Source organism: Pezoporus occidentalis, unplaced genomic scaffold (genome assembly GCF_034315485.1).
Source record: "Pezoporus occidentalis ecotype Australia unplaced genomic scaffold, CSIRO_AGI_Poc_V1 ctg34, whole genome shotgun sequence".
In the NCBI taxonomy this organism is placed as follows: domain Eukaryota; kingdom Metazoa; phylum Chordata; class Aves; order Psittaciformes; family Psittacidae; genus Pezoporus; species Pezoporus occidentalis.
Genome location: NW_026915376.1, coordinates 3,348,691 through 3,368,630, shown reverse-complemented (window position 1 = coordinate 3,368,630; position 19,940 = coordinate 3,348,691). Strand labels below are relative to the sequence as shown.

The window sequence follows — 19,940 nt, the reverse complement described above, 5'->3', positions numbered from 1 at the left end:
CAAAAGTGCTTTCATGTGCTCTACATTCTCCAAAGTTCACACAACAAAACTATTCCATCAAGCCAGAAATGCAATACTCAAATAGAACTGCAAAAGCATTAGCATCTAACTATCTTTGACGCTGGGCATCTTCAAAACGTACGTATGTTGCAGATCAAAAAAAAAGCTCCATTAAGTACAGTAGGGGAGGAGTCTTGAAACTTTGGCATTTAACATTGCCACCTTCATCAAAACATATATGACAACTCATCTCTAAATGCAATAGAAAATTTCTTCTATGTAACTGGTTGGAAATTTTAGGCTTGTTAAATTAAATGTGGAATCTTTAGCTGACTAACTGGCAACGGGCAAATGTCCATAAGCAGCTTGCCTCTTCATCCTTCTCAGTTGCTGCAGGAAGTGATATCAACTGTCTATGGAAGAGTTTATGTTTCTTAGAAAAAAAAAAAAAAACAAGTGATATAATTACATTTGACATTTTAACTTTCTACATTGTTTTTGTAAACATATATATTACATAATTTAATGTTGTCTATTTTTTCTATGTATAATGCAGAGTAGTAATAAATCTCAAAACTTAAGAGGTTAGGACAGAGAAAAGGAAAAAAGTTTATCTCCTTCATGAAGATACAGAAGAAGAACATGCCCTTTTCAAAACTAAATGAGCTCAGTTAAGTAAGGGTTGAGAACTACAGAATGGCTTCAAATGAACTTGTGACAAGTTAACAGTGTTAAGCATGGGAGAAGAAAACCTTTGTCTTCAATAACCTATTCCAGTTTTCATCTCAGAGGCTGGAAAACAGCATGTGCCACACAACTCCATGTCAATTTAAGTGAATTCTGTTCCTTCTCTACTCTCTGTAGTTACACAAGCATCATGCTGAGAGCTGTGCCTACAAATTCCCCTCTCCTACGATGTCTTACAACTGATCCTGTAGGCCAATAAACCGAGTAATTAGAAACATACCTTGTTTTATACAGGTCTGGGCAAGAGAAAATAGCTCAGGTGATCTCTCCTCTAACAACTGCTGGTGAATATTCACACACCTTAGAGTCCACCAAAACACTGTCTGAAAGAAAATACGGATATTTCAAATAAATAACAGGTATATTTCAAAGTATCCTTAAAAACAAAAACACAAACGACACGACAGAAACAAAACCAAAAAAAGAACAGGAAAAAGGATAAGTGGCTTTAAAATAAAGATTTTGCAATTTATTCAATTCTAATTTCTAAACAATACTAAACCATCCAAAATTGCTGTTTATATAAAAAAGTGAACACCAACCTAGGTTAAAGATGAACATATTCAAGCAGCTCTACAGTGCTCTAAGAGTTTGATGGACTTTCCCAGTTAATTTCTCTAGCTGCTCTTTGAATCCTGCAAATCTTTAGGACCATATTCTGTTAAGAAACTGCTCAAACAGAAGATAAAAGGAACACTTGTGTGTACTTGTTTTGGAGTAGCCACTTGCTACTTTGATTTCACACCTCCTAATTCTGGTAACAGAAAAAGACAAAAAAAAAATAACAAAACAAAACCAACTGTTTCTCACATATCTTCTTTTGTGTCACTTTCATGATTTTAATAGACAGCCATGATTTCACTCTTCAGTAATCTTTCCAGCCTGAAGAGTCCTAGACTATTCAGCTGATTTTTAATGGAAGCCATTCTGTATTTCTGATCATCCAGTGTTACCCTTCTAGGCAATTTTCCTGTCCTATTTTTTGTTGGGTTTTTTTTTCAGGTGGGGGTAGAAAGGAGACAGTGAGGTGGAGGAGGATCAGAACTGCTCACGAGAACACCACACAATCACAATTGAAAGTATTAATGTTTCTATGTGGAATTTCAAATAGGTAAATACCTTACTGAACTAAGTAATCCTTCTATAGCAGAGCTGAATCACAGCTCAGGAAATAGAAAGCTGTGTACAGAAAACATAAGTTCCCCACCATATTTTATCCCTCTCTAGCTGCATCAGGTGGAAATGCAGGGAAAAGATGACTGATAATGTAATGGTCTATTCTCTAAATTACCTAGAAAATTGTCACCTGTGAATTTAGGGTATGCCTCTACACAGGCCCTAATGATTACTAGTTAATCTACTATTGTTATCACACCAGTAATTTTCTATGAAACAGATATTTGATTGCTTCCAAGATGTACCTATCTTCTGAGCTTTTCATACAGGTATGCTTACATCAGACTGACCTAAGGGCTGTACAGTATTCAAGCATAAACATCTAAACCAATCACATGTAGTTGACTAACATCCCTAGAAAGGAGCCATCAAAAAGAATAGCAGCTTCTATTTCAGAAAGCAATGAAAGATGACTTTTGATATCAAGCTGAACAGAGTAAAAGCACATGAACAACAGACTTCGTGAAAAAAGACCAGATCCTGGCATTTCATCACTTTAGAAACTTAAAGCAATTTAAATTAGTTTCCAATTACTTCAGTTTAGCTATTTATAGTATTCATTTTCCCACACAACTGATTATTCAGCTTAATGATACGATTTCCTGAAGCTTGCCACTCAGAAATGTTAGAATGGGAGAGAGCACACATACAAGTTTCAGGCAAGCCAGATAAACTCTGTATAATATTCTGTCAGCAATGTTAGCTTTTTGAAAGACAAGTTAATTTTTTGATTATTTTTAAGCATTTAATCTTCCATGTATAATTTTGTAATAAAAAAGGGCTTTATCAGTGCTTCAGGGAATATATTTCAGAGTAGTTCACACCACTTTAAATTTATTTGCACTAAACAAAGCAAAAGTATTAAAAGACTTCATTAGGATCAAACTGAAACAAAAAAGAATGGCAATCTTTAATGTTGATGAAAGTAGTTTTTATCAGTAGTAGTTTTGATGAAAGTAGTTTTCACCTGTTGATGAAAGTAGTTTTTATCAGTTGTCCACTTTAAAATACTATCCAAACTTGATGTAACCTAAGTAATTGAACCTCCACTAGGTAGAAGGTGGCCTCCTATTACGTCGGTCTGAGGGCAGGCAGCAAGGGAATTCTCTATACTGGGTACATTTTCTGCCTTCCTGACTGACCCAATTACTGAAATTCAACAGCACTCATCTGTGAATAACAGGGAAAACGATGGAAGAGCTTGGCTCCCCAAAATGCAGCACAGCCAATATCTCCTACACAGTTTAATTCATTAATCAAACAAAGACCCAGCTGTGAAGGGATGTTGTCAGCCAAGCATATAGAGAGACCATGTGTCATCCTGATCTCCAGCCAAATTCTGTTCAATTGGAATGTAATAAAAAGACATTACTGCTGTTAAAAGTTGCCTAGTTCCAGACTCCTGCTACCGAACAGCCTGCTGCTAAACTACAAGGCAAGTATAGACTAAAGCCCTCTCTCATGGAAAGGTCCATCATATCTTCTCATTTTTAATGTACAAGCACAATAGAGAATTAAGGTGGCCTCCACATGGATGCCTATAGAAGAGGTAGAGGATTAACAACAAACAAAAGAGTATACTTCCTTGCCATCTGGAACTCATGGCTTAGAACTCATACAGTAATGGTTAAAAGTATCCCAAAGCTTGTTAAAAAAGGACACAATATATGTATGCTACATCACAGAGCATTCTCTCTCCCCTCCCCCAAATGTCACAAAGTATGTGTCTTAAAATTGCTTCTTATTAAATTTTCTAATTTTTCCAGGTAATGAAGGTATCATTCTTCTCTCTTGGAGAAGACAAGATCTATTTTCTTAATAGATTATCCTTAAGAAAAAGATACTTGTGTTTAATTGTAAGCAATTTTGACCCGTTTCTTAGAAGAAAAAACCCCAGAGATGGGGGGAGGGGGGGGGGGGAAGGAATTATACTGATTCAAAGAATGAGAGAAGCAGTTAATGAGTAGCTGGCAGTCATAATCATTAGTCACATATTTCTCACCTGAAGAGATGCAAGCTTGTGTCTGGAATTGACAAGGATTATCCTGGCTATTAGCAGCAAAATAGGATGAGAAGTCAAGGTATAGACTGATTCAGCATCTAGAACCAGCATCTTCAGAATAGCCGCATGCAGCATTTTTGGCTGAAAGAAGAATAAAGGAAAAAAATACTAGGTTCAGGAAACATAAGTAAGTCTATGAACAAGTCATGTAATACAGAATTAGAAAAAATAACTGCTCATGTATTTAAGGAAAAATTCTCGTCAAAACATTGGGGAAAAAAAATTGCCATCTCTTGAAGACTGAACCTTTTACCAAGTCATGGTGAATTCTGCCTTATGTCTTGTGGTCCTGACACACCGTATCAAAAACATCTGGAAGACTCCGATTTCCTCTCATCTGAAATGTCTGTGTCCAGTTAACACTATTCCCAAACACATTCCAGTAATATCCTTCCCATGATCTACAGAGAAAAGCTTCTGGTAAATCCATGCCATTCAATTTTTAATCACAGAAATAAAATAATTCATTAAATTAAACCTACAGCACTCAAATACACTAGGTATTCTTCCAGTCATGTCAAGATGTATTATCTTCATTCCCCAGAGGGAGCTTTGTGTCAGAGTGGCATCAGGGCAGCAGTATCAGAGGCATTCCTCACTCTGTCAAAAAAAACAGAAACAACTCTCCCTGCTTTGGATTCTTTCCTGTATGATGTTCCCTATAGTATTTTTTTTTTTTACTTAATGTGCTTGAGGTGGCTCTCCAGGAAATCTGCCTCTGTGGTGACTGTCATCCAAGTCACATATTCTTCTCTCACTTTCAATACAATGAAAGCATTTAAGCGGTTTATCTTCAGGAACAGGGAGACATCAGTTCAGCAGTTTATTCCTAGTTCTCATAGGACAGGTTTCCTTTGCAAACTAAAAGTAGTGCTTTTGTTTCCAGTTGGTATGAAAGGGGCAAGAAAAGGGAAAGGAAAGAGGAGAAGGTTAAATGACAGCCTGCATTTAAGTCCCTTGCCTGAGAAAATTTGCCATTCAGTCTACACAACCAGGACAGAAGTTATTTGAATCACATTTAAACTTTTTAAGCTGAATGAATAATGTAATTCCTAAGTTACTTAAAACAGTTTTCAATACCTTTACCGAGAGGTTACATTGAAGACAGAAGTTGTAAGCCACATTACTCCCCAAATTCACCTTTCAATAACAAGTCTGCAAGGCTTTTTTTTGGTTTTTCCCCGATTTGCTTAGGTTTGTTAGTTATCTATCTTGCATTAACATTGCAAATACTTTTACTCTGTAGACAATGACTAGGGACTTTGTTTACTCACAGTGGAATCTTGCATGACATCGCTGCAGTCATTTCAGTTCCACTGTGGAAAACAAAGTTTACAATAGCCTGAGAAATCACTTAAGAATAAAGGAAACAAACTGCCAAGTATATCAGATCCCTCTCACCTCTACTGATTCAGAAAGGAACCACCTTACCAACATCTCTACTCTCTAGAGTAGAGATGAGCATTTCCCTCAAGGAATGCTGACCTTGAGGGAAAGTCAGCATTCAGTAGTTTTAAAAATTCAGTTTTAGAATAATGCAATTGCCCACCTAATATAATTCTCAGTTTAACATGAACTTTTTTCCCTTGTCTGCTCTGTTTTGATTCTATAATCAACGTAGACAGCACTTAAAATACTCAGTGGGAAAGAAAAGCAGCTATAAGTTTTCTTATGAAACCATTTTCTAAAACAGCCTTGCTATACTAATCCACACTTGTTTAAGCACTGTAGCAAGCAATTAATCTCAAACTCACATTTCAAGTCCTTTCACTGGAAAAAGCTCAGTCCAACTAATGTAACATTACAAGGGATGTAATGAGGGTGGGAAGAGATGATGACATGTCACAGCCTTGACAATAAGCCAAGTCTCGGAGCCAAAGAACTGCTACCCTATTTAAACAAATCCACGTTCTTTCCATGAAGCAAATCCCATATGGGAAAGCATACATCCTTTCTTTTAGCTGAGAAAGCCTAAACCAGCATTCATTCTTATAGCTTCTGCTCTAAGACCACGTTATCAGTGCAGAATTCTAACAACAGAATTTACTGCCCTAAGGTAGACTTTAAAGATGAAAGAACAGCTACATGTAAGAGGTAGACACTTAAGCTTTTATAGCTTCAAGGGCTGAAAGGTTAGGAATCAAGTTCATAAAAATCCCTAAAGCACTGACTAAGAGTAAAAAGCAATTTTGAGCTTGCCTTGTACCTAAACACTTAAATATCCAAAGTTCTGAAGCTATATCATATAGCTCAAAAATTCCTCATCTCTCAAAATGGCCATAACCCAAACCTTGCTAACGTTCTTGACCTAGTAAACCTGGGTTAGATTGTTGAGTCTTACCTTCTTCACCAGACTTGACACCAAAACATGCAATTATCTTATACAGGAATAATTTTCTTAAAACACAGAAACATATAGTAGATAATCACTGTATGAACATAGGATGAGAAATCTCTGAAGTAATCATCCAATTTGTTGTATCTGCAGGTGGTTCCATTTAACTAAATACAGACAAATAAAGCTTAATTCACTCTAAATATATTATTTTTAATCTCTGAAACATAGCTGGTTATGTATTCAACTCCCAAACACCAAATTAATGGCTACTGTCAAGTTACTGTTTGTTAGTTACTACTAAAACCCTGAATGAACTGCATGCTGAACAATACTCTTGGCTACTTCAGTTTTCACAGTATTTCAAAAGTATTGCTCAGAACAACCATTACCACCTGAGTAATGATGAAATTATTATGGTTTTATTTTTGTGTAAGAAACTGTTCGTGTAAGAAACTGTTCTGAACTTGCCTTCCTAACATTTCATCAGCATTTTCCTCAGTCTTGGGGATCCTTCCCCTAAATCCAAAAAGGTAAGTGAAGACATACACAGAGGTAGAAAAAGCCAAACTAAAGGTTTGGGAAGACCCGTTTAAACAATTGGCAGGGGAAGGGGAGCCTTATATACCAGGCTTCTTAGATTTTAAACAGTACGAAGACTACTGCACAACAATTTGTCATTTGACAAAGCTAAGATGTTACATCTTCCAGAATAATGGAGAATGTACCGAGGTTACTAGGCAAAGATTTGCTCCTTTGGAACACAATTCACTCTTTACTCTACATTTCAGGGGATAAAAAAAAATGGGTTTATTTGTAACTGCTTCTCTCTTTGACTTTCTGCAAAGAAGGCAAGATTACAGTGGAGGCCCCAGTTTTGTGACCCGAACTAGCAACAGGCAACCCATGCTGAGCCAACTTGTAGTCTCAAGATAATAAAGGTGAGCTAGCACAAGCAAGTCTTCCCTGAGAGTGCTACAGGTAGAAGTACTTAGCTATGATGCTCCTGCTACATATTCCCTACGAGGTTACAAAGGAGTCTCCCTTCTTTTCTATATTCATAGCAAGAGAATGTCAGGCCAGACTGTAGTCTACTTTAGCCTATTATCCCTGCTTACAAGACTGCACCACCCACATTCAGTCTTTATCATCCATCTTTATATTCCCCACAAGAGGCAGAAGTCTGCAAAATGTTCAAAGCCTGTATCTTTCTGGTCACTGGTACTCAAAACAGCACAGTCAGGCTAAAATGTAACTCTCTTCTTTGTGGCTAGTTTATGCTAATAGAAGCCAAGCATCTGAGTCTGGAAAAAGGAATTCCCAACACACTGAATTAACATGGCTAAGGAATCACATTGAATTTAAGACAGTAGTATTACACAGTTTATCAGTATTTTTCATATTAATTATAAACATGGCTATTAATATCAATATTTCATTGATATATTTCAATGTGCGGTAATATTTCAGTCGCTTCCAGCAAAAGGATCAAATAATGCATAAAAGAAGCAATAATACAAGTATAAGAAAAAAGAATTATTCAAATGCATTCCAAAACTCATTATTTGTAATCAACCTGGAAGTTACTAAAGTCCAGCAGGAGCTATTGATAAATGTACTTGGAAGACTCCTAACAGTTAGTTACATGTACTACCAATTACCATATCAGAATCTTCTTCCAGATGAAGCTTCTCACTGTTATCAAATATATCATATTGTAAATATGAAAACAGATAATGAAGAATGAAAGCAGCTTGTTTGCACAATATTCTTAGTCACTGGTGGTCTTAACTAGTCCTACTACAGAGCTTTGTACAGTTCATCTACTGAAAATACTAAGTTGAATTGTATGAGCTAATACACAGAAACTATGGGGGTTGGAACTAGATGATCTTAAGGTCCTTTCCAACCCTAACTATTCTATGATTCTATGGAACTTAAGGGAGAATAAATGCACACTAACACCAACAGTTCTTTATGTTTTATGGTACATGCAAAGAATCAGTGACAGTTCTTTAATATACAAGGAGACCATTACTATATCCCATTTATTATAAGCACTGCACTTATTAAAAAAGTTTTAGCTTAATTCCAGCAATTTCAAAGCCAGAACTGTTAAAACATTTTACGTCTCACATCATATGTACGTGTTAATACATATGTACATTTCATATCTTCCTTTAACAGAATCCACTTATTAAAAAAAAAAAAATCAAGGTAGTATCACTCAGACTGTTAACTGGTGTGGTAACTGAAAGACACCTAGTAACTAAAAACCTAGCTGCTTTTCTAATTAGAAACTACTGAGCTACTTTTAAGCTTGGATTCAAAAGAGAAAAGCACAATCCAGTTCTGTAGGACATAAAAAAAAAATCCTAATAGAGTACATAAATGTAACTGTAATTTACAGAGAAGGCTGGAATCAACTTGGGGGATGGGAAATAATGTACATATACTCCAGGATATTGTTCATGAAAGACATCCAAGAGGCCTCTACCAGCAACTCAATTAGAAGAGGCTATTTTATTTGTTCTTCACTGAAATTATAGTCTTATGCAGTCTTAATGCACTCATAAGAAATTAATGATGCATTCAGAAGTTATCTGGGAGCAGAAACGAAACTATGCCGCTGATCCGGAAATGAAACTTTCAAAGGATAGAAATGGCATCAGTTATATAGCCTGAAAACATAAATTTAAGACTAATCCAAAGTTAAGACTAATTCAATAAAGGGTTCTGAAAATAAAAGTAACAGTTTTGAAAATATTCCTGGGGAAAAAAAAAGGAGACAATTGTAAGGCTGAAAGTTACTGACATTACTTAGAGCAGGCTACAAGAAACATGAAGACATACATTTTTTTAACCTTGACATGGGTAAAGATCATTTTAGTCTGAAAACATGAAAAATGAAAGGTCTATTTAAAAAGGGATTGTATCAGTCTTGATGATGGAATATGGAACATTACAAGAGATGGAAAAAGTTATAGCTCTATTTTTAACACACTTTCTGAACATCTGTGTATGCAAGAAAGGAAAGCTGGATTAATGGAAGCACAAAAATGTCAGCTTATCAAGATGTTCACATCCTGGATGGGTTCAAGGCCAGGGTGGATGGGGCTTTAAGAAACCTGGTCTAGTGAAAGGTGTAGTTGGAACTAGATCATCTTTAAGATCCCTTCCAACCCAAACCATTCTGTGATTCTATGTTCATTTTTACAGAGCATTTATATACTAAGAATCCTTTGAAAGAAAAGTACATATAGGTAATTCAAAACATACAAGAGCTTTTGGATTAGATGCTTAATAAAGAAGAGAACTGGATTTTATATTTTAGCACATAAATGTTTAGTACTCTAGGGGAAAAAAAGAAAAAAACCCTAACATTTCAGAATATAGATAGCAATAATATAAATAAAAGTAAACTTTCACCTGAACACATAAATAGCTAAACCTTGCAGCAATATCAAAGTCTGACGCAGTACTCATTAGAAAACAAGTATGATCAACTCTGTTTTCCATTGCAATCTCTTGCCAGTTCGTTATTCCTCTAATGTCACCTCTGGGTAAACAAACATCTTTTAATGCATTACATTTATGGCCACAGCAGAAACACCACAGAAACTAAACAGGAAACTTATTCCATTATTTAACAGGTATTAGTATCTCATTCTCACCTTAAGACAGACAATAAGTGGGATGGTTAATAGAATTATGAACACTGTGTTTTACAGGTCTGTGAACTCTTGTCAATGACAGCAATTCTAGGACTACCATCTTGTGCTGCAGCCTCTTTGTTAGGCTTCAGCTTGTGCATATACACAAACGTAGATTAGGGTTCTTTAGTGAACAGAACCCACGGATTATAAGAACATTTTAATATTACAGTTCACTGGTCTTAAAGATTATAAACAAATTATAAGAATGGAAAAAAAAGTTTGTATTTTTTATTATTATTATATATAAAGAAAATTGAACTAATTTTCCCCTCAAAAAGAGAATACTTTCGTATTTCTGCTAACTCATTTCACACCCTAGAAGGTTTAGCAGTCTTGGTTTCCATTGTTACTTATCTAGTCACTAGAACATAAGATTTGAATTTCTAGTATCAAAAATTGAGCAAAAATAAGCCTATATACACACCGTGTTAGCTCTAAAAGATAAACCAAATTGATAAACATCTATTTAAAAAGAAGAAAAGAGGATTAGTTATTTAGAAATATAACCTTGCAAACCAACCTAGGGTAGGACTTTATGAATTACTGCATTCTCACAAAAACATGCCACAATATGCAATACAGAGCTGATGGTTTTATGTGAAACTTTTCACATACTCAAATTTCCCCTTATTCCACAGTTCACAGCATTTACACTGCCTATGTTCCATAACTAATTCAGTGAAATTCTAAATTTAAACTCATGTAGATTTCGCACTAGCGTCAGTTCTTCCCTGACACACTGCTGTAATTTTACCATATTTTTTACCATTTTTTTTTACCATATTTACCAGTATTTTACCATAGCTTTAATTCCATGAGAAAAACTGATGCTCTAGAAGCTGTGCTGAACCACAGGTACAGGAGAGTCACTAGATAGTGTGCTAGTGCCATGAGAAACAACTGGCACATCTCACTTAAAATAAATTATGGTGTTCATCAGCTATTTACATTAAAAAGTGCCAAAGTAAATAGAACTAACAGTCCTCAGTTTCATCTCTTACATTGCCCTCCTCTTCCAAAGCTCTATTTGAGTTTGCATTTTTGTACTCCTACAATTCACTTTACATCATTCATGAGCCTAAAAAGATACTGAGCATCCAAATCTACTGTTCTCTTAGTATCTGACAGATGTTCTGCTGTTTGCAAGATATGCAGCTTCTACCTTAGCATAAGAGGGGGAAATTTCTAAGCCATTTATAAAGATCTTTCTTTGATTCCAGTCAAGAACACATCCATAAATAAATAAATAAATTAGCAGTTTATTGGCTGCACATGCCCTTCAGGTAAATGCTTCCACACAATAAGTATCTTCCTCATGCAAAACATCTCCAGCAGAAAATGTCTTAAGCAGCGAAACAGAGTAACTACTATTAGGACCCTGCTTATAAAACCGATACAGCTGAAGATGCTTGCAATAGCAGCCAGAAGGGTCAGTAATCAAAGCAATTCTAGCACTGCACCTCACAGATGTGACTTCTCCGACACATCTGTGTGTTACAGTTATTTCTGGAAAGCAGCGATCATAAAAGGACAGCTTATTAAAATCCACATATACCTCACAGAATTTCTGTAACAACGCAGGTGGCAAAAAGTCATGAAGCTTTAACTGAACAGGAGGCCCGGTCCAATTGCTTTGAACAAAGAGCTGCAAACTGCCCACACCAAGTAGAAATATCAGCCTCTGCCTGCAATACAGATAAGGAAAGCAATTAGCAACACATTACATTTTTAATTAAGGCTAAGATCTGATTAATTCTTGTACTAATTAAAAACCCCATCCTTAAAAAAAAAACACAACACAAAACAACAAAACCAAACAAAAAACCTCTCTTACTAGGAAAATAAAATAGATCTTAATATTTTAAAGATGGAATTATGAGACTTTCACTCTTGAAACTAAATAAGGCAAAATCTCTCTTATTTAAGACTAAACTCATCTAACATCATTATGATATTATTTCTTTACGCACATACAGAAACATATAATCTATGCCTGCAGAAGGCAGGGCACAATCCCTCAGAAATTAATCGCCCATTTAAAAGGTGTAGGCCTATAGGAGACTTGCACAAACTTCCAGTTTGGTTTATAATTCCTTGGTTACTTATAACCTTACTGTGTTATCATCAGTCATGCGCCGACAAGGGCCCTGACACGTAATATGATGTGCCGCCTGCCTACAAAAAGTTAACATTTTAATTGTGTTGGTGAAAAATTGGTACGTTAAGGAGCATTGCCAAACTGGAAAAACCTAGCCTTCCCCCCTTCCTCCCCCTCCCTATAAAATAGAGACTTAAAGATGCAAGAGTCCTCCAAATGGGGGTGGGAAAAAAAAAAGATGAAGCGTTATACAAGCCCGCAAAAAAAAACAAGTCAAGTAGAAAAGACACACAAACAAGCAGCTGGTGGGAAAGAATGTGATAAAAGATGTAGAACAATGAGAAAGCAGAAATGGGAAAGGCTTGGTTGAAAAGAAAGTCAGTTCCAAGGTCTAATCCCCACAAATGCTATTCTCTATTGCTTATCCCAGGCTCCCTTTGCCTATCCCCACCCCACACCTCTTTTTTATCAAGAAACATTTCATTCTGCCTCTGACTGCCTTCACACTTACACTGCAGACCTTTCAAATGCTCACCCCTCAAAGGCTGCCTGAAAAGCAACAGGGACTGTGGGTAGTGTCTAACTCACCATGGTGACCTATGTAGTTTGATTTATTTCTTACATTCCCCTACACGTGTCTATCCACCCATCCATCTTGTTATTCCTTTCTATGTGAATGGGGGTTTTGCTGGCTTATTTTTAAGCACTGTTTACACCAAGTCCAGTAGGATTGTGATAATGATGTCAAAGCAGATGCTCACATACACCCTACTGTAATAGTCATATTGCTACACCTAATCTTGCTCAAAGCAAAGAATAATAGAGCATTTGTATTTGGCAAAATAATAGATTTTTATATAACGCCAGAATTTACAAATAAGAGTAAGAAAATAATAGGCTATGCTTAAGATGTCATCAGGTTACCTCTCTGGGAAACATTTATTTTCTTTTTACCAAAGTCAAAAAATTACAGAAGAGAAACAAAAACAAAATTGGACACTGAACAGTCAACTCGTATACAAGTATGCAAGCTGGGAAACAGCAAGAATTTCTCCATTTTTGTTTTTCAATATATATGGCACACCAATTAACCAACCATCAGATGCCCCCATCTTACCATTCAGTGGGAAATCATAGCAAGCTTTATTGTATGGATTTGTTTTGGAAAGTTTGGTATTCATTTCTATGTTGAATAAGTAGTAAACGCACTGCAATAAAAATAACTGTTAGTGCCCATTTTTTTGTTCCTTTAGCTTCTGGAATCAAACATAAAGATGTTTTGAAACAAGCTCTCCACAACTATTCTATCTTTTTTATTGTGTCTTGCACATTATTTCGCAGCTTTTAGAATGAGGCAATGAATACACCTCCTTCATATGGAGTTCAGAAAAAAATAAAGAGGCATTCTCCCTCTATATGGTTAACACACATACTATTGCTTCATCCTCTATAATGTGCTGATTAAAAATTTAGCTGCAAGGCTACATTTTCTGTAGAAGATAAAGTTAACCGCTGAAACAAGTAGCAATAGCAGGGAAAACTAAAAAAAAAAAATAAAAATCTCCTATTCAACAATGTTTGCTTTGAGACTTTCCGTAACTTTTTAAGCCATCAAGTTTAAAAGTGCCATAGTGCAAAATGTCTGGGCAGGGAAGAAGGGAAGCAGTTAAATGACAGAAAAAGTTGCAGCAGATTTTAAAATGCTGCTAAATATTTTCCTTCTAGAGTTACGGATTTGAAAGTGGAAAAAGTTACAGGCTATGTCCAAAGAAATTACAGTCTAGATCCAAATTTTGATCTATTTTGCCCTCAAGCTGTCCAGTTTTAACTTCAGAAATAGAACTCCTTAACAGATCTTTTAAAACTATTATAAAACTGAACTTCATACTGTGGTTACATTGTGCAAAAAGATTAACATTATCCAACTTTCTGTTTCCGATTTAATTCAACTCCCATTGAGTTTTTTCATTTCCATAATTACATCTTTCATTTCAGGCAACAGAAGCATGTATTTGAACTTACACTGCCTACTAAAAGTTACAAGAAAACCAGTGTCTTTGTGAATTTTCTGAGCTAGAACTCAGAGGTTTACTGCAATTCCTCTGAATCATTCAGTATAAAAAGAAAATGACATTTTACCCATATACACAAAAAAATTTTCACCATAGGCAATGGAAGGTCAGAATGCAAAAGTTGCATTAATTCCTGCCCTAAGACAGTCACAGGGCATAGGGCCTGTAAGTAGGAAAAATAACTATGTAACACATTTTAACCTAGAAAGTCATTGGAAACTAACAAACATGGTGCAGATTTAAGTGCTACAAGCAGTGCCTATCTAAAATAGGAAATGATCTTTCAGTATGTTTTTCTATCAAGAGAAAATCTCAACTTCCTTCAGCACTAATTCAAAGCTTCTTACAGTATTATTAATGAAGCTTGAAAAATTCACTTGACAAAAAATGTTCCTGGCAGACACTGATATATTTTGAAGACTACATGCTTTCATTCTGAATAACACTTCAGAAAACAAAAAACTGTCTGCTTTTGAAAGGCTAAATATTGGAGATCTGCCTCTGTATCTTCTGGTAAGGGGGCTTCTAATGCTGCCAAAAATTGCTGAGGGAACACAAAAAACCTCAAAGACCAAAGAGCTGAAACACGAGCACCAGAGGAACAAATTCTTTTGCTCTCTGCAGCAGGACAACAGCAGTAGAGTCCTGTAAATGACATACAGCTAAAAGCTCACGGGAGAGCAGGAGATGACATATCACCATAACAGGATATGTATAAAATACTACTGAATGCATTGTATGGATTATGATTATCTTTAAGAAGCTGAATGGTTCATAAAGGCAGCAACACATACTTCAAACAGCAACACATATCTCAAGCAATGATCAGGATGAAGACTGAGTCTGTTTCAAGCCCTGATCGATGTTTCTTTCCTTGCCACATTATTTAGAATAAACTACTGCAAGATGACAGAATTTAGAAATATTAAAAAACTTCTATAGACTCTGTTACCATATAAACTACAGGTAATATTTAACAGCAACAGCACAACAAAGTAATTAAAAAAAAACAAGAAAACCCTAACAAAACCAAAAAACAACCACCTAGAGACAAAATACACAGGAGCAACCTCTGAACATTCCAACTCAGAAAAAAAGGAGGGCATTGCATTATATGCCACACTAGAAGACAAGCTTTTGACACACTATGATCACTAACAAAACTCAGCTCAATATTTTAGAGGTGCCAAGTATTTGTTTCTCCCTGATACTTTCGCAAAAACTCTTGGGTTTATGTCTGTCAGGCATGTGCACTTTGCCACACTTACTGGCAATAACTGACCTTATTTTCTTTTTATCTTCTCTTATCTTTTGGCAAAACTTTTTCCCAACCTCACCTTTTAAAATAAACAAATATATATACATACATACAGTTTTCTGCTTCTACCATGCCTAGCATGATAGATTTCAGTCTGTTCATTATTTATGCAGGAAGCCATAAACACTGAAGTCAGACTCATTAACAGCAAAAACTGGCATCTGCAGTACAATTTAGAGAACCTATCAGAGAAAGTCTTGTGAAGAAAATTATCGATGAATAGCATCTCGGTAATACCTTACTCATTTTACATTAAGAAGAACAGAAGAATCTTACTATGAATCAGACTTGGAAACACAGGCATTGATCAGACAGTAACATTACATGGTACTTTAAGTAGTCACGTACATATAATGAAACACTGCAGAGAGAAAACTGTTAATAAATTGTTTGATGACACACGGCAACATGAATTTACATTTGTTGGCTTCCTTATACCAGCAGCTTCAAAGGTAATCTATGTAAATAAAGGCAGTGTTTCCAGGAAACCCTCATATCACAATAGTATCCAGTGAAAGAAACTGTGATAATGAACAGATGTTCCAAGATATGGGGGGAGCAACCCAAGAAATCAGTTTGCTGGTTTGGGCAGAATTATGTCACATTTTTATTTTCTTTTTCCTTAAGCCTTTTCTAGAAATCAAATACGGCCTCTACTAATCTTCAATATAATAAATAATGATTTCCACCTTTCCACGTTATCAACCTCTGCAGAACAGTCCAGGTATGCTAGAATCTGTTTCTCCAAGTAACTGTCGATGTTCTCCTCTGCCACAGATGATGCACTGAAAACATTCTGGATAGCTGAACTTGAAAATACTGCCTCGTATTTCCCATCCAAAATCAATTGTAATAATGATCCACTTTCTGAAGGAAAAGAAAAAAAAAGAAACAAATCAGTGTAAATTGTCTTACAAGGCCTAATCAAACCAAAACACATACCACTTCCCTTTCAAGGAATGAAACTTCACTTACAATGCAGAAGTTGCACTGAAACTAAAGAACAGGAGTAGCAGCATCACTTTATCCAAAATTTTACAGGACTTGCATTAATGCTACAGTGAAATACAAACTGCCAGATCAACGTGAAACAAACTTGCACTGAAATTTCAGGGGAAAGACACGGATCGCGTTTCAAGCATGTACACTACAGTTACTGAAAACAACTTCAGTTGTCACAAGACTCTTTTCTTCCTTCAAAATATTTTATGAGTGTGTTCCAGTAAAGTCCTACAGATAAGACAGTAATTTCACAGACTAGAAAACCCTTCTACAGGAAATGCAACAAATAAAAATGGTTCAGTATTTTCTGGATTCAGTGAATACATTCTCATGTAAAACTGCAGAAACTACTCAGTCTTTCCTTTAAATGCTTAGAATGTACACAAAGAATGGGCAATATGATTTTATCTTTATAAAAGAATTATTTTCCTATGATACGTTTACTATCTCAATGAGAAGTCTGTATATGGAATCAGACTCTTAGGAATAACTAGATTTAGATCTAGTGGATTGAGATCTCTGTTTCTCCACTGAAGCCTTTCAAGACAAGCAGAAGTCATGAAATACTACACATTTAGTTACTAAGAAGCATCAAAGCCATCAGATTCTTGACCCAGGCTACAACTTAGTTTACAGAATGTATCTTCTTTCTTCAGACATGCTACAGTGCAAATCAATCCAGCAGTTGTTAGAACAACTTCATCATGCTAAACCTGCTATTATTGAGCAAAATCAGTATCTGCCTACACAGCAGCTGCAATTCATGTAGATGTACTAAGTGGTTTTAACTAGCTGATGCAGTTAAAGCTGAGGCAGCTGAGAAGCAGCTGAGGAAATGCAGAGATTTGCATAGGATAGGTGCTTTAATATTAATCTCTGATGCCAGCTGGGGGCTGCAGCTCCCATGCACTCAGTGTTACCACAGCTACACTAATATTAGTACCAGAGCTAGCACCAAGCATTAAATCCATACAAGCAGCAGCTCTGCAAGTGAATGAACCAAATACCAACCCTAAGCCCACCCAGCTAAAACAAGTATTCCAAACTTCAGACGTACAGGTCAATGGAGCACAGAACCAATTTCAATAGCAGGAATGGATGACTTGGGAAGAATGAGTGATAGACACACGCTCATTCCGATCAGTCTGGACCTGCTAATCAGGCTGCTGGCCAAAATTTACTATTGTTCTTTATAAAAACAATCAGCTGAATGATGTAAGAGATCATTTAGGTGCTAGATCATTTACCAAAAGCTGTAAGCTGTACTTGGAAAGGCATATGCAAAAGAATAGTCCTGCAGCCCCACTGACATCATGCTCTCACAGAGAACAGAAATAACAACAATTTTGGTCCAATCTACACTTTGGGGAGACTTTCTTTCACCAAATAACAGCTTCTCTATATTGGGTTATATTTGTCCATACAGGCAAGACTGTAGCTGGCAGAATAACTATTGGCTGTGAGGATATTAAAAAATAGTGAGGTTTTCTCTTTCCAGTAACACCGTAACATAACTGTAAGCACATAAAGTCTGCATTTGGTTCTGTGTTTAGCTTCGTATAAGACACCATACAAACTGAAGGTCACAGTCTTTAAACTGAGTTTCCAGATCACCAGTAGGAAGGGCCAATGTAAGTGGTAACTAAGAATCATCACCAAGCCCACCATTTTCTCTCTCTACTGCAAGATACCTTTCACCAACTCTCAGTGAAAAGATAAGGTAGATCTGACAGGTCAGTCACATCACCTGACATTCCTGGACAGTACAACGATTAAGATTAAAAAGGAAGCCGCATAAACAGCTAAGCAGCTCTATACAGTTCTTTTCCAAAATTCCCAAAGTGCTTGGGTACAGATAAACAAGTCTTTCAACACACTACAACCTCTAAATGTTTTAAATACCATTACTTGATCACAACTGTGTTTCTAGCCTCTCTGAAATATGCAAGTACCTTTTTGTGACAAATGTTACATTTTAAAAACTGCTGTGCTCCCCTGATTGAAAGCTGGGTCAGTAACAACCGAATCAAGTGTCCTCAAGCGACTGCTTTTCATTGTTTCCTCAAGCAACACTGACTAAATACTAGTAAAATACTAGTAAAATATAGTTCATGGCAGACTTTTTCTCCTCCTGTTTTGCTACAAGAGCCAGGCAGCCCTTCTCTCGAAGGTCATGAGCCAGCCGGAGGGCGCACTGTCATGAACAGCCTGACTAGAGGAGCGGCGGGGGCCTGCTGCAGACGCAGGTTCTCCACCTGAAACCCGGTCGGACCGGCAGGTAGCGGCCGAAAAACTCTTGAGAAGAGCCACGCCTAGGGGACCGCGCCTCTCGCCTCAGCTGCGCCGCTTCTCCAGGCTGACGAGCCCGGGGAGGGGGCGGCCCTGAGCCCGGCAGAGAGAGCAGGTGGAAGAGAGATACAACCACCGCCAGAGCGAGCGCGGATGAAACGAGCCGCAGCCACTACGCCAGCTCAGCCTGGGGCTGATGGAGACGCTGGCGGCTCCGGACGCGCACAGCGACGGCCACACACAAAGTCCGAGCACCTCCTCCGCGACGGGCCGAGACCTCCCCTCACCTGCCGCCGCGACTTCGCCCTGCTTCCACTCCAGGGCCTCGCCCGCGCTAAGGAAGCCCCTCAGCAAGGCGCTCTCCAAAGCGAACATGGTCCCGCCGTCCCCTCCCCGCTCCGCTCCCCACCGCTGCCGGCTCGCGACCCCCGCGCTGACTGACAGGCGCTGCCGGCGCTCCCTCAACCCATGTGTGGGAACCGGCCTCAGGGAGCCGCCATGACACCGCCGCCGTGCACGCCGGGAGCATGCGACGCGCCGCGACGCGCGCAGGCGCAGTGGCCCGTCCGGCACGCCTGTCCGCGCTGGAGAGCAGCCCAGCGGGGGTGATGGGGGGGGGGAGCGGGGCTGAGGGCGCGCGAGCGGTGAGGTGTTGCTGGGGGAGGGGAGAGAGAGACCGAGCCCTCCGCCCCCCACCCCCCCCCGCCAGGCGGCGCAGGGAGGGCGGGTGCGCGGTGAGGTGAGGTGAGGTGCGGTGAGGGGGTGCCTTGGGACGAGCAGTGGGGCTGCTGCCTGTGTGGTTCCCTGATGAGGCTCCGCTCTTGAGGCCCGCGGGGGGCGCGCGTCCCCCGGAGCGTGTGTAACAATAAACTTTTCTGAGCATAAACGGTAAATAAAGCCAAGGAGTATTTTGCTTTCTCATCTCTGCCCGTTTCCCCTATGCGCGGGTACTGGAGGCACTTGGAGACTGTAACAGGTGCATACATGGCAGGAGAACCACCGGCAGGAGTCATTGCACTCCGGACTGAGAGGGGACTGATAACTGCTGGTGTAAAAGATGGCTTTGATTATCGGTTCCCATTTGCTACAGACTTGAGGAAGTGTCTTGCTTAAATTCGCTTCCCT

General features: G+C 38.0%; 1 protein-coding gene across 1 annotated transcript in view; it reads right to left on the bottom strand.

Moving 5' to 3' along the window:
- TTC27 (tetratricopeptide repeat domain 27) overlaps positions 1-19,351 on the bottom strand; it is a 117,186-nt gene extending 97,835 nt beyond the window's left edge. Inside the window, exons 1-5 of the mRNA XM_062629564.1 lie at positions 19,103-19,351; positions 16,214-16,391; positions 11,592-11,721; positions 3,926-4,066; positions 968-1,070 (exon numbers count right to left, since the gene is read on the bottom strand). Of these exons, the coding sequence (XP_062485548.1) occupies positions 968-1,070; positions 3,926-4,066; positions 11,592-11,721; positions 16,214-16,391; positions 19,103-19,190 (640 nt within the window). The 5' untranslated portion in view covers positions 19,191-19,351. The remainder of the gene's footprint in view (positions 1-967; positions 1,071-3,925; positions 4,067-11,591; positions 11,722-16,213; positions 16,392-19,102) is intronic.
- Positions 19,352-19,940: the final 589 nt, after the last annotated feature.